At 41.7% G+C, this 16,103-nt stretch overlaps 1 protein-coding gene across 1 annotated transcript in view; it reads left to right on the top strand.

Annotated features, from left to right (window-relative positions):
* The window catches only part of LOC112103947 (septin-2), a 62,627-nt gene that overhangs the window by 29,849 nt on the left and 16,675 nt on the right, over positions 1–16,103 (top strand). Inside the window, exons 8-11 of the mRNA XM_024195941.2 lie at positions 1,140–1,241; positions 2,067–2,212; positions 4,387–4,470; positions 5,673–5,730. Of these exons, the coding sequence (XP_024051709.1) occupies positions 1,140–1,241; positions 2,067–2,212; positions 4,387–4,470; positions 5,673–5,730 (390 nt within the window). The remainder of the gene's footprint in view (positions 1–1,139; positions 1,242–2,066; positions 2,213–4,386; positions 4,471–5,672; positions 5,731–16,103) is intronic.

Genomic DNA, 16,103 nt, shown 5'->3' with positions numbered 1-16,103 from the left:
CTTTAGTATGTTGTTAAACTGAATTCTGTGAAGTTAAGTTCAAATCCATTGATTAAGGGCCTGGTAACAGCAGGATGTTTGTTTTTTTAATTCAAACTTTGAATTAGTGATCTGTCATATAAACTACTGAATTTAGAAACTATTTGAATCAGCTTGTTCACATTTAAGCTTAATTGTTTTATTTGGGTGCCAGCATGATATAAACATACAGTAAAATGAGTTTGAGAATATCTTACCATGCACTTTGATGTCCCAAACCTAGATCTCCTTGAGTAACGGGGGCAGAGCTGTCATTCATATTTAACCAGTTGTAATTTTGTAGCCCTTGGCTTTTTAAAATTGTAAATAATTCAGTGAAAGTTAATTTCAGAAACTCTTTCAGTTTATTTCTGACACTCTGCATCAGTATGCTTTTCCTACCCTGCTCAAAATGAGAACCTACATTAATTAACAAAACCCTTCAGTACTTTCAAGTATGGAGACGTAATTTTGTCAGGCTAAAATGAAATTTGTGTGAGAGAGTCCTACAAAGCCTAATATGGATTTCCTCCAGCCTTCTCAAGATTGTGCAATTATTTCCCAATTGTTAGTTTCCTATACCTCAAACCTACTGCTCTCTAAATGGACACTTATCTATTTTGTGCCATCCTTCTTAAGCTATTTGTGGACTGAAAGTCCAGGTAGCCTCCATTTAGTGACAGGAGATAAAATGTGAAAATACAGTTTTAAGGTAGAGACTAGGTGGGTGAGGATATTACCTCACTCCCCTTGTCTCTCTAATATCCTGGGACCACGGCTACAACAACACTGTATCACAATGGAAGTTTTAAGGTAGAAACAGACTCCCAATGAAGCTAAAACAGTTTCAGGTAACCGCCAGGTGGGCAAGTATACAAAACCAAAGACCAAATGTAAATTGTTTTAATGACTTACTTTGTTGCTTGGTCAAGCTATTTAAGAGTAGGAAACCTACTCTGAATTTCCTATTCTGGGGATAAGAGAATTTGGATGGCAGACCTGTACATCAAATATATCTTACTTAAAACCTATAGTGGGTCTCTAGCCAGATAGAAACTTGATTGTTATCTTTCTCTTTCCAACTTGTGCACTCCCCCCCCCCGCCCCCAAAAATCGTTCAGGTTCTGGATGAGATTGCTGAGCATGGCATTAGGATTTACCAGTTGCCTGATGCAGACTCTGATGAAGATGAGGAGTTCAAAGAACAGACCAGGGTCCTGAAGGTGAGTTCTTCACTTGATATTTGAAAAGACTGATCATTTTATTTTAACTAGTTTTTATAAAGCTACAGGATTCTCACAGATATTATGTTCAGTTATAATGTATTTGTTGAAAATGTGTGACGTTATCCTCATAGCACTGAGTGATCGTCCTCCTTAGAACCAAATATTACATGAACTGCTTCCATGCAGCTCTAGTAAAACACTTCAATCTTGACCTTGCAAATACTCCCTTTGATTCCAGTCTTGGATTCTCTGAAGTCCAATTGTGCTAGATTTTGACTTTTTAAAATGTAAGCAGATGTCCACTAGTAATGAAGATCTTAATTTATTTCAGTCACTCATGTCTGTGCTACAGGTATCATTCCATAAACACTTTACAGTGTGCCTTAAACTGTGAATGTCTCTAGCTATCTATGTTATCCATCATCCTAACTCTCTCTTCCTGTTTCTAACTGTAATTGGCAAATTTTCATGGGCCATTTATGTCAGATGACAGGCCACGTGTGAACTGTGCTTCAACAAAAGCAAAAAGCTCCTAAAACAATAAGCGTTCTAACTGAAAACAAAAAACCCAACAACCTGTAAATAATTTTCCTTTACACAGGTGTGAAGACAAAACTGATCACAACAAGGTTACAGTTATTAATACTGAGGAGTTATGTACAGCATAGGGTATAGGATTAGGCAACGTTCTGTTCTCTGATGCTAACGGTTTAAGTCACATTGGTTTGGTAACACATTTTTTTGCCTTTTCCCTTCAATACTGAAACGTATTTCTATGCTTCTCTAGAACTTATATTGCTTTTGCTCGGTTGTCTCATCTAGGCTAGCATTCCCTTTGCTGTTATTGGGTCCAACCAACTTATTGAGGTGAAAGGAAAAAAAATCCGAGGTCGTCTTTATCCGTGGGGAGTGGTTGAGGTTGAGAATCCAGAGCACAATGACTTCCTTAAATTGCGCACAATGCTGGTGTAAGTAAAGGCATGTGTTTAATCTTTGGCATTATGTGTCTGTTGAATCAGGAGGTGCCCTTGAGTGATTTTTTTCGTTTATGTACACAGACCTCATTTCTTTCTAGCCATATTACTTTTGCTTTCTCTATTTTTGGACACATTTGCCCATAGCAAGGAAAAATGATGTACAAAAATGCAGCCTATACATTTAACTATGTTATTATTACAAGTAAGTATATGTGATAGACTTCTTTGCCTCTTACTTACCTGTGATGGGTTTTTAAAAAAATGCTGTTTGTATTAACTTTAAGAGTTGATCAGTTATCTGTAGCATCCCTGCTTGGGCCTAATTAAGCTATTAATAAAATTTGGAGCATAAAGAAAATTTTCCACAGGTCAAGAAGGCTTAGCTGAGGGGTGAAAACATTATCTACTACCATGGAGTTTAAGTCTACTTAGACTGGCGTTTCACTTTTTTGCTTATTTCCATGCGGTGTAGTTTAATGATGTTCTAAGATGTTCATTGGCATCTTTATAATACTTAAAGATTCCTGTAGCAGACGTGGACCACTGTCCTGCACATGGCTCCTTGGGTGTGCAAGTGTCCACCTGTGCAGAAGAGCTAGTGGGATTGATGCCTAAGGGCCTCCAGGCTTTACCTTAGTACAAATTACAAATACTAATCATAGCCCATGACAGTGTGTTTGGATTTATCATTGTTAATGTTATTTTATAAAGGAATTGTTGCATCTATTTAATTCAGATAGCATAATAATAGTATAACTACCCCCTCACCTCACTCCATGAATTAGATGTCCCCAAATGCTTTTTCATAAAGAGTGTATTTGATCATATTGTAACAGATACTTATGGGGCTAAGGTCAATCCAAATTCATATTGGACATAACTAGCAGTCTCTGCTCAGTGGAGGTCCAGTAATGGAATAGCACAGGGCTATTGAAGGTATAGATTAAGTTGCCTTGGCATAGCTGCATATAAGGGGGAGCTTGCACATCACCCTGCACTAGACATGTCTGAAGCCAGTGTTGTTCTTCCCTTGCTTTCAGTGCTAAATTTGGTCAGAAAGCTTTTAAAAGTGTTTATTGCCTTCAGTGAAAGAGTGGTCTACAGTTTGACAGGCTGACAACTATTCTGTTACAACTTTGTGACGAATGATGGCAGTGTGCTTTAAAATTAACCTGTTACAACTTCTGTCTTGTTTGATAGCACTTACTTAGGAGTTTACTCATGGAGAATCATTCTCTCTTTTCTTCCAGTTCACTGATCTGTACTGCTGTGCTCAGTTTACTTCCACACCCTCAAAAAATCTACCCTTGTTTGCTGTGATTCACATTGTATAGTGTTCACTGGTACCGCTCTGTCTTTTTATATCCCTCATGCACTGATGGGTCAGAGTGTAACTTGTAAGTTTGAGGGTTTCTTTTAAGTAGTGTTGCAGCAGAAAGACTAAATTTTTCTCATTGATTTGTATTTTTAAAATACACTAAAGATAGAGGTCAGGATAGACTAATTCTTAAGCCCTGACAATCTAGAAAGTGCCACTTAAATACAATAAACCCGATTTATGAGTATACCTTGTGTGTATAATTTAGCTATGTAACTTTTTTAAATGAAAGGTGGTTATGGTAACGTTCTGTTACTGGAAATTCAGTTTCAGTGCAGATTTCTGGTGTAATAAGTAGAGCCTCTGCTAGTCAGAGATCACCCTCTGGTGGTCAGCTTTGATGTACGTTCTTATGAGAGTTGAAAGTTCTTGGATATTGAAACGCTAAGGAGCTCTACCTAGTCTGAAGTTATAAACTGTATTTTAGGACATAGTTTCTAAAATATCTCTTGAATACTAAACATAATGCAAAGGCAAGGCTTACTACAATTTGGAGATTACTGCAAACAACTCCTCTGAAGTAGTGGACAATGATAGAAAGCAGAATTTTACTTGTTTTTGAAGGTAATTTTCAGGAAGAGAGAAACTTAAGCCCCATTTAAAAAAAAAATGTGGTGTGGGTATTAATGTTCCAGTTAACGAAGTGGGTCGAGGACATGGCCTTTGTTTCCATGTAGGATTTAGTCCCAAATAAATATAGTGATTTTTGTAATAGAAACCATGCATTGAAGAGGGTGATTAACGCTTTGGCAAAAAATGTAAAATATTTACCCTTTACCTGTTCCAGAACGCACATGCAGGACCTGCAGGAAGTGACCCAAGATTTGCACTATGAGAACTTCCGATCAGAGAGATTAAAACGCACTGGCAAGTGAGTATGAGCTCCTTTGGGCTTTGCTTCAGTTGATTCTGTCATTTTTCACTTGTGCCATTGGACAGATTCTCTTTCCCTGCCATCTTCTCCCATTAGCTCACCATTTCTTCTCTGAGATGCAGCACTGAAATGCACCGTTAGAGAATTTCTGGAAATAACTTTAACAGGGATCAGTTAATAAAGAATGATAGCTAGGTAAATACCACAGCTACGAATTACTGGCTTGGTTGGTCCTGTTTGCATACCCTTTCTCCTTCCTCCTCCCCTCATTCTTAACCTAAAAATGCATAGAGAAGCAGTGGTTAGTAAATATAGTGGGGTTTTCCCCCTTTAATAGTCCTTACAAAAATAATAAGCTTAAGGAACTGGGGTATTAAATGGAGACCCAGCCTGTGATGCTCAGGATGGATGGTGTTTTTAAGTGCAAGACTGACACATTGGCCAAGGGTTTTGTGGAATATATTTTCTTTAAGCTTTCTATTTTACTTTACCTTATTCAGTAATAATTGGATATACAGCTAGATAGATATGCTTAGCTTGAATAGACTTCCTTTCCTCTTTTCCTTATTTCAGTTTAGCGTGTTTCATTACCATTCTATAATTAAACCCATTTGATATCACTTCCTTTATTCTTCATAAATGTTTGTGCCCTTCATAAACTTTGTTTCTTTCTAGTATGAGGAACATATCTGTTGGTGTTGCATCTTCCTGATGACAGACAACCTATTCCTCTCCCTGCTTTACTTTGAAATGCTTATTAATTACTCAAACATTTATTTTCAAAAAGAAAGAAAATAGACATCATTGTATCTATGCCATAGCTTTGTTTTATTACTGCAGTGGTACCATGGAGGGATGGCAATTGCAGTAAATAAAAGAATAAGGCATGAGAGTGCAGGAAAGATCTTGTATGAAACAGTAGGAGAAAGAGAAGATGGGAGTGAGAAAATTAGTTGGGAAGAAATTTGAAGGAGCTAGACAATATAATGTGTTGCTTAATATAGTTTCTTAAAGCAACAAGTCTTCCTCATCCACTCCCTTGTAAGAAAGCATGCAGTCAATCTTGTTCTTTCTGTATGGCCCAAACTGTGAACCTTGAATCCATTCTCAGAGACTGTGTGTACTTTTTCTCTTCCATGTCTGTCTTATACTTTCCTTTTTCATGCCTACACTGTACGATGTGTGTTTGTGTTTGGTAGGCCTGTTGAAGAAGAAGTTGTAGACAAGGATAGGATCCTCCAGCAGAAAGAGGCTGAGGTAAGGATACATTGTAATAAATTTCTCTTTTTTGATTCATTACAAAACCTGTAATTAAACGATACATGTATCCATTTCTGTATGATATATCAGTAGAGATCTCACAATGAATCTCTTCTTTCCTACTGTAGGAAAAATTAGTATTTGTGTAGAACTTCCAGTATGCAGTAAAACAGTGAAATAAAGTGAAAGTGAATATTTAGACTGGCTGCAGAATAGTTTTCTCTCCCGATTTCTGCACTTCAGGTCACCTAATGGTCATGGGCAAAAAAATTTAAGGGTTTAGTTTTGAAGAATGTGAGGACCTAAATTGTACATGCAAATTAATTGCATTTTGCGCATTTACTTGTATATTGTGTGTGCTGTAAGCACAATTCCTTGCTTGCAGGCGCATATCTTGCATTTGCAACTGAAGTGTTTATTTTCTTAAAATATGATCCCTGCTTTTTGGTTAAACACTCAGGCCTGGTCTACACTTGGAGGGTGGGGTGGGGAGGGGGAATCGATCTAAGTTATGCAACTTCAGCTATGTGAATAGCGTGGCTGAAGTCAACGTTCATAGATCGACTTACCGTGGTGTCTTCACCGCGGTGAGTCGACTGCTACCGCTCTCCCATCGACTCTGCCTGCGCCTCTCACGGCGGTGGAGTACAGGAGTCGATGGGAGAGCGCTCGGGGGTCGATATATCACGTCTAGACTATACGCGATAAATCGATCCCCGCTGGATCGATCGCTGCCTGCCGATCCAGTGGGTAGTGTAGACATACCATCAGACTCATTTACTTGTGATAGCCCTCTTTGTTTCTTTAAAATAAGACCTTGGGATAGATAGTTCACAGCTATTCTAAATGAGATACATGTTATCCCAGGGAATGTGGTCTGTACGAACATATTTAAAATAAATGCACCCCTTCTACCTTCTGTAATGCTGACTGCAGTGACTTGAGAGCATGAGTACCAACCTCAGGGCAGAATGTTAGGAACCATAGCACAAACCCCAACTTGGCTATGAATTCTATACTTAGATTTTACTAACCAGTTATTAAGGGTAAGCTCTTCAGGCACTATAATAACCTAAACATGGAGTATGCAATGTTGTTGTAACCATGTTAGTCCCAGGATATGATATGAGACAAGGTGGGTGAGGTAATATCTTTTATTGGACCAATTTCTGTTGGTGAGAGAGATGAGCTTTAACAGAGCTCTTCTTCAAGCTCGAAAGCTTGTCTCTCTCACCAACAGAAGTTGGTCCAATAAAAAATATTACTCCATGCACTTCGTCTCTCTAAACATGGAGTCTCACAGTCTCCTTGGGTACTCCAGTCTGTCTTGCCACCCAGGTGAGCATATCCTTGTGATAGTTGGTTCCTTACACCAAGGAACACATCAATATTCTGGTTACTTTCAGGTTACTCCCAGTCCCAAAGGACCAGTCTCTTGTCCCAGGTCAGTTGCACCTTAGATCTCAGACCAAAGACAACTCTTGTGGGCAATCCTATAATAAACTATATAAATATTTATTAAATAGGAAAAGGAAATTAGTTATTTGCAAGGGTAAAGCAGGTAAATGTTAGTACACAAATGACGTACAATCTTAAATTTCATAAGGTGATACAGAGTTTATGGATAATAAAAGCTTCTATGTCCTTTAGGGCTTACCCAAGTAAAGCAGCTGGGGATCTCTTGCTTATGCCTAAAAAAACCTTGCCCTCTAGAGCTCAGGCAGCATAGAGATAGCAAGTTCATTTTGTTTGGGGTTTTTATCCTCCTCTTGCCATGTACTCTGACCTGCAAACTCAGCTGATGGGAAGAATCCACTTGCATGACTCAGCTTCATGGGAGGCAGCGCAACAAATGTCTTTTGTCCCCTTTAACGTCCCACAATAGTCTGTCTGGTGCCGATGAACCTTTCCTGCTGGGAAGGACATAATGTCTTCTGTTGAATTCTCCTGTCTGGTGATTTACACAGTAACAGAGGCTTACAATACAACCACTCAAATATTACTTTACAATATGGGATACAGATGTTATAAATGAGATTAAATGCATGCAGCAACTCACAAGCATTCAATAAAATCTAAATACTAAACACAATAATTCTAATTCTAATGTCTATTTTAACAATATGAATATGTAAGTGAGCCAGACTGATTCCAGCTATGTATTTGTCAGTGTTCAATTGAGACACAGGGACCTTGGCATAAGCAGGCACCTGGTCTTGCCAGTGTCGCACTTTGTTGCTTCACATAGAAGAATATTATTGATCTTCCATTATAATCTAAAAATCATTTCTAAAAGGAAGTGCAGGAGAAAAGACCATCTGCCAAGGCTTAGAAACTCTGAGGAAAGATGGAGACACCTACTTTACCTGAGCACACCTGGACGAGTCAGGCAAAGTGTTATATAGGCTGTACCCATCAGTTTCCATACTCCTACAGTTTGGTGTCTGATTCCTTACTTTTATGTCTTCCATTTTTACTCTTCTTAAGCTTGACCTAAAAAAATCACCGAGGCAACTATATTTTTGTTATTTTCTTTTGTTCCAGTCACTTCAGAGAATGAGAGTGTTGAATCAGTAATTTTTGTTTTGGTGTGAATTGATGTTTATTTAGGTCTTAAAATGTCCAGCATATAGATGTAGCATTGAATCAGAACTCTTGACACCAGAGTCTGTTGGCACAGTATTTAAGTTCAAGTACTACAGCCATATAATTGGTCATATTATTGGGACATGGAGGTGTTTCGTTATCAATCTTTCAGAGAGCAGCACTCATTTACTCAATGTAGTTTGGCTCCAAGTCAGTGTGTGAATGGAAGAAAGCCATGATTAAAAGGGGCAGAGCTAATAGAGCAGGGGAGGGCAAATTTTTTGGCCTGAGGGCTGCATCGGGTTTCATAAATTGTATGGAGGCCAGTTAGAGGAGGGGGTCGTGGCCCGGCCCCCACCTACTATCTGCCTCCCCCACCCCAGGACTCCTGCCACATCCAACCCACCCTGTTCCCTGACGGCCCCTCTGGGAATCATAGAATATCAGGGTTGGAAGGGACCTCAGGAGGTCATCTAGTCCAACCTGCTGCTCAAAGCAGGACCAATCCCCAGGGACCCCTGCACCATCCACACAACCCTGCTCCCTGTCCCCTGACTGCCCCTGGACCCTTGCTACCCCATCCAACCCCCCTCTCATTCCTGACGGCCCCCCTGGGACCCCTGCCCCATCCAACTACCTTTTTTCCCTCTCCCCTGACTGCCCCCTGCTGCCCCATCCAACCCCCCCTCCTTCCTGACTGCCCCCCCGGAACCCCTGCCCCCATTCAACCCCATGTTTTCCCCCTGACCACCATCCACATCCCCGCCCCCGACCACCACCCCGAACTCCCCTGCCCTCTATCCAATGCCCCCTGCTCCCTGACTGGGCTGCCTGGAGCACCGGTGGCTGGCAGTGCTACAGCCGTGCCGCCCAGCTAGAGCCGGGCCACACTGCTGCCGCCGCCACCACGCAGCACAGACCACCGGGCTCTGCAGCTACGCTGCCCCAGGAGCTCACAGCCGTGCCGCCCAGAGCATTGCGCTGGCGGCGGAGCAAGTGAGCTGAGGCTGTGGGCGAGGAGGAACAGCGAGGGAGGTACCGGGGGCGAGCCTCCCGGGCCAGGAGTTCGGGGGCCGGGCAGGACGGTCCCGTGGGCTGGATGTGGCCTGCGGGTCACAGTTTGCCCACCCCTGTAATAGAGACTAGTTTCAGGCCAGATTAAAGATAGCAACCCTATAAATGGTTGGATGCATATTTCTGCGTCCAAAGGTAGTCTCAGGACTTCTACATCCAGCCAGAAGTCCATGAAATGCTAATATTTCAGTCTCCATGTTTCCATATTTCTTTGTAGCATGTCTGTTAAGACCGAATCCTGCTACCTGCCTTACTGTCTTCTCTGGCTGCTTAAAAACTTCCTTTTTGGGGAAATCCCCCATGGTTCCACTACCAATAATGGTGGCGGTAGTGGGAACACTGCTGAAGATAGGACTCCAGTGTTTTTTCCACAATGATGTTTCAGTATGGTGGAAAAAACATCATTATAAACCTGTGTTCTCTCAGTGCTAGCACTCTCACTGGTGGAGCTGCATTGGCGATGGTGAAATTTCTCCAAGAACAATGTACATAAATGAACTGCATCCTGTTTACTGATTACCAGACTACGGAACAATAGGCTAACATGGTGATTGCTTTGAAAGTATCAAGAACGTTTTTTGACAGTGTTTTTCCTATTAACATTTAGAGATTTAGATTTAGAGAGAGGTTATGTGACTAGTATTTCTGCTTGTTTGCATGTATGTATGTGGCCAAAGAGATGATGAAGACTTTGAAGTTCTTGGAGGACAATCTCTAAAAGTTCTCAATGGCACTAATAACCTCTACATAACTACTGTTAAGATTGCGAAGGATTAGGTTGAAACTTTAAATCTTTTTTTTTTTCCGCCCCCCCCCACAACTTCTACTGTCTGCTGTCCCTTAAAACAGTGGTTTTCAAACTGCGGGTTGTGACCCAGTACTGGGTCGCGGAATGTAAGGCACTGGGTTGCGGCGGCTCTGGTTAGCACTGCTGACCGGGCTGATAAAAGTCCCGTAGGTGGTGCTGCCCTGCTAAGGCAGGCTAGTCCCTAGCTGTTCTGACACTGTGCTGCGCCTCGGAAGCAGCCACCTGCAGGTCCGGCTCTTAGGCGGGGGGGCCATGGGGCTCCGCGCGCTGCCCCCGCCCTGATCACCGGCTCCACACTCCCATTGGCTGGAAACTGGCCAATGGCAGCTGGGCGGGGCGGTGCCTTTGGGCAGGGCGGGGCCTTTGGGCAAGAGCCACGTGGAGCTGCTTCCGTCCCTCCGCCTAGGAGCCGGACCTGCTGCTGGCCGCTTCTGGGGCGCAGCGTGGTCTGCAGTGCCGGGACAGGTAGGAAGCATGCCTTAGCACCCCCGCTGTGCCACTGACCGGGAGCCCCCTGAGGTAACCCGGTGCCCCAAATCCCCTGCCCCAGCCCTGAGCCCCCCCAAACCCAGAGCGCCTTCCTGCACCCCTAACGCCTAATCCTCGGCCCCACCCCAGAGCCTGCACCCCAACCCTGTGCCCCAGCCCTGAGCCGCCACAAACCTGGAGTCCCCTCCTGTACCCCAAACCCCTCATCCCTGGCCCCACCCCGGAGCCCTCACCCCCAGACCTTAACCCTCTGCCCCAGCCCTCCCACACCCCAAACCTCTCATCCCCAGCTCCGTTGGGCGCAGTCATCAACAATTTTCTTCAACTGGGTTGCCGGAAAAAAAGTTTGAAACCCACTGCCTTAAAAGATCAAGAGGCTTTGCTGAGTCTTCTGTAGATAAGCTGGTATGAAATCTCTTCATCGCCAAGGCACTCTGAGGTTCAGGTTGGGGAGGACTGTGCAGGGAAAGAGGTGCAGAGGAAATGGGCTTACATTCCTTGGCCTTTGCTGAGAAAACAAACAGCCATTTCCCCTTCTGTTTTGCATTCCAAACAGTAACCGTGCTTGAAGTTCTATTTACAGTTCTGCAAGGTTTACATAACCCCAGAGGGAATGAAGGTTTGGGGATGTGCCAGGATCATCATTATCAAGGCATGATTTCTGCTAAATAATGATCCTTTATTATATCAAAAGACATGTTCCTCCACTAATCGGAGTCATTAGTCTCTAACATAGATTCTTCAGCCAAATTACAAGACCATTTTTGACAAGTATAGATTTAATTTTGCTTTTCTGCAGACAGCTAAGTTGTTTTTTCTGTCAGTCTCCAAGTGTAAATGCCATGGTTTTATGAGGGAAGGGAGTGGAGAGAAGAAAGTAATGGTGTTTACTCTCCTTTCTGTAAATATATTACAGTACAAATTATTTGTTGTGACTTTTTGCTATTAACAGTCCCAGTAGCTTTTCCAGTAAAAGTGTGGTGGAGACTACTTGGAACAACTTACCCTGTTATGTCACATTCTGAAATGCTTCCCTTGTTAATGAGAATGAGAAGCATAAAGGGTAAAACTTTCAGAAATATCTGCGGCACTTTTGCAAATGACACTTAGGCCCTGTTCATTGAGGCATCAGGGGGCATGGATTCTATCCCTAGCTCATCATAAGACTGTAGGCAGTTCACTTTGCTTCTCTCTACCTTAGTTTTCCCAGCTGTCAAATAACAGACAGTATTTTTTCAACGGCTTTTGAGATCCTTAGGTGAAAGATGGTATGGTAATGTAAATTACTTATTCTAAGTCATGCTGGCCTGCAATAAATTGAATACCCTGTAATACTTAACACTCACAATTGGATTAGTTCTTCTTTGTTTTCCTCTCTTGGCCTCGCCTAGCTTTCTGATTTGTCTCTGTTCCTTGATCTCCCAGTGTGTCATCAGTTAATAGGGTTACAGTGTGAGAAATACACCACAAAGCGGCAGTCTTCTCCATTTGCTTGGCCCCATTCTGGCAGACATCCCAGTGCCTGATAACTCTATGTAAACTCATTTTACTATGTTTATATATTCAGTAAGATGCAAGTATTTTGTGAAGTATTTAATGTTTGCATGAAAAGGCTAACATGACAGTTGATGTAGGGTCTAAAGACCATAGATAAAAGTATCCTTAAAGTGTGATACCCTTTTCTTTAGTAAGCTATAGTCCTTCTGCAGTGGTAAGACGATGTAGTACTAAATTCAGTCTTACACTTTCCTCTGTGGAGTGAAATAGCTTTTATCCTTGGAGAACAGAATGAAAAGAAAACCATCAGGGAAAAAAAAACCTGATTAGCAGTGCCGGTCCTGTGGAGAATAGAATGATGATGTTGACATAATCTTTAAACAATGTATTTTGCCTTTTAAAAAGTTACTTGTTGAAACCAGTTTACCATATGTGTGTAGCTACTTCAGTCATAGTTCCAAGTAAGAAATGGTACTCGCTGCCCATAAAGTGCAGTGGCTGTGAACAGAGACTTGACTTATTTTATAAATGTAGTATTTATAATGCCAGAGAGTCCCATAAAGCAAAACATTTCTCTTGATGGAAATCCTTTTTTGCAATATAATCATTTGACTGGAGCATATTTTTCTTGGCCTTACTTAACAGGATTAGTTGCACTCTTTGGTATTGAAGGTATTTTTAACAAACACAGTGAATATCGTGGGAACATCTTGAAGTTACTGAAGGTCCACAGCCTTAAGTTCTATTTCTTCATATTATTTTCTTCCTACAACCCTCTTCTCATCTGAATTTTATTGTTAAGAGGGGCCTGACTATTTGTTTGAAAAATGAACTGTCTTACTGGAAAGTGAACAATTGTTTAGTTCTTCCCATTCCTTTTTCTCTCCCATCTGTGGGGCCGTTGCCTAAGCATTACTCAAGCAGGAGTCTGCACTGTGCAAGGCTCTGGCTGGTTTTGTGTTCTAGCCAAAACATGCAGTAATGGGAATAATCAACCATGTAATACAAAGTCGTATCAATGTCTATACTCTCTTAACTCTCATGTGAAATGTCTGATTCCTCTCCATGTTGTTGTTGCACCGCCATCGAGAATAATGTGACACTTTGAGCTAAATTCAGCCCTAGTGTCAGGAGCTCTGTCTCCAGTCAAGTAGATGGAGTTTACACGAAGGCTAAGTTTGGTCCTTTGACTTCTGCTTTATGGGCATTGTCAGGAATTGTGTTTCTAGAGGATTTCCAAACATGTTCCTCTTTTTGCCTTTTTTTGCCCTTGATTTGCCTCTCCTCTTTGAGGTTTGGTGTTACAGCATCCGTTCGTTTCTTGGGGGTGAATGTGTGCTCCCTGCATAGCATGGCAATGCTGCTTCTGCATCAGCAAGAGATTTGCTGCAGAGTCAAATGAGATCAGAGTATGCTGCCTCCATGATGCTCTCACTCTATGCCAAGACAGGGAGGAACAGACTAGATATGAAGCTTGAACTGTGGTGTCTTGAGTGCTTTCACCTTGAAGCAATAGGAGGAAAAGTGTGTGTTGTATACACAATACACAGATTGCTCATTTCTTTTCATTCTTGCGAGGAGAGGGAAAGTAAGTCCACTTAAAACTGTAACATTCAGGAGTGGTTCTTTCATTCTCTCCTCACTCATAAAGATAAATGGTGTAAGAGACTGAGCATCACTTATTTGTGTATAACATAGGTCAGCTCATTCTCCCTGAATCTTGTATGCTGTGTCATTGCTAAATTAATGGATTGAAATGATCTTGTCAGCTTCCAGATAGTGGTGCAAATGGACATCACCCTCTCCCGTGACTGCAACCTGCCTGAAAGGGTGTGTTAAATGTAATCTCCTGTCCATTACGAGCTAACATAAAAACTGCCTTTATATAATCAATCATTAAAAAAACAAAAAAACATTATGCCTGGAAGAAACTATTTGCTACATCTCTGCAATCTTTTTTCCCCTAATGCAGCTATCCTAGAGATGAGGAATAGTATGAATTGTTGGTAACTTGGAGTCATTATCGGATTTTGGAAAGTGATCAGTATATGTAAATATAATTCTGTTTTAGTTAACAGAAAAGTCTGCTTGAGCTGTATTTTCATACTGAAAAATATCCTTATATATGGAGCTCTTCATCAGGAGTATAATAATATTTAGCAACGTATCAAGCAATAATTAACATACACAACTTTTTTCTCGTATGTTGCTACCGTTCTATTCTATTAACCAAGCTGTCTGTTCCCCACATACTAATACCCTTGCTCCTGTCCTTCCACACTCTTTCCTCCCCTCACCCCCCAATGTAGTTCAGCTATTCGATCTCTTTTCAGTGAGTATTTATACAGCCAGATTTCAGGTCTTGATATCCATCAGTGCCCCATTAAAATATTGTATGGTCTTCATGCAGAAAGTGCTATAGTATATCAGATACTTGTCATTTTGGCTAGAGTCTGGAGCTTCTGCAGTTAGGAGGAATCTTTTATACCATAGTCTCCGAAAAGGAAGTTAGTCTGCAGACCAAGAAGCAGCTCTCCAAGAAGAGCAGAGCTGTGCTTTCTAAATATGGTTGCACTGGCTGCATTTGGTGATGTCTTACCCTTATTTTGGTTTTTGGCCAGTTTGTTTCAGCAAAAGGAAATTGTGCACTTATCTTCAGTAGCTTCATACTATACTAACTGGTGTAGGAAGCACAACTATATGATTAACTTAATGGGCATTGCATGCCAAGGAAGCTCCTATTGTTAACGTGGCTTTGCAATCTTGCCATTAGTTAATCTATGCATCTGTATCAGGGGTGGCCAACCTGTGGCTCCGGAGCCACGTGAGGCTCTTTAGAAGTTAATATGTAGCTCCTTATATAGGCACCGACTCCGGGGCTGGAGCTACAGATGCCAACTTTCCAATGTGCCGGGGGGTGCTCACTGTGCAACCCCTGGCTCTGCCACAGGCCCTGCCCCAACTCCACCCCTTCCCGCCCCCTCTCCTGAGCCTGCAGTGCTCTCACTCCTCTCCCCGCCCCAGAGCCTCCTGCACCCCACGAAACAGCTGATCAGGAGGTGCGGGGAGGGAGGGGGAAGTGCTGATTGGTGGGGCTGCCGGTGGGTGGGAGGTGCTGGGAGCGGGGTTGGGGAGCTGATGGGGGGGGCTGCTGACATATTACTGTGGCTCTTTGGAAATGTACATTGCTCAACCCCAAATGCTGAGGCTCAAGTGGGTATTTATAGAACCTCCCACGTATGATTCACTCATTCGTGTAAAATAACTGTTCTCAGTAATGTTTTGCTTTTGTATTCATGCTAGAAATTTTTTAATGTTTCATTTTTTTCAGACTGCATTACATTATTTTAAACTAAAATATGATTAATAACCAATGCAACATTTTTTCTTTTTAACATTATCCCTTAATTTTGTAACTATAACATTCCTACAAAGGAATCACTAAAGAACAAAAGCATGACTCCTTTTTGGGGAGGGAGAGATGGTTAGAACACAACTTTCTTTTCTTTCCCACAAAATAAATTAAACCCATATTCTCAGACTAGTGTTCTTAAATGAAAATAGTATCTGGCGACAGTGCATTATAATTGTTGCCATTGTTTAATGGAACATTGGTGTTCTGCCTACCATAGCAACAAATAAGACTACTGCTCTAAAACCTAATTTGTTTGGTTTATAAGCACTATGTGGCTTCAAATTTACAATAAATCTATGTAGAACTTACATGAAAATTGTAGAAGGCCTGATTTTTTTCAAAATTATAAGAGCACAAAATTCATATACAAATGGGGCACACAATTGTATGTGCAATTTTCATGACTGCATATGCAAATGTGCAACTGGCCATTTGTGAGTTCAGATAGCAAATTTGTGAGTACAGTTGTAATTGTATGCACATTTTTGAAAATCAGGCTCA

The sequence above is a fragment of the Terrapene carolina genome, unplaced genomic scaffold (assembly GCF_002925995.2).
Source record: "Terrapene carolina triunguis isolate 2854851 unplaced genomic scaffold, T_m_triunguis-2.0 Scaffold234, whole genome shotgun sequence".
Lineage (NCBI taxonomy): Eukaryota > Metazoa > Chordata > Testudines > Emydidae > Terrapene > Terrapene triunguis.
The sequence above is the reverse complement of the archived record's forward strand: the minus strand, read 5'-3'. Positions and strand labels throughout refer to the sequence as shown.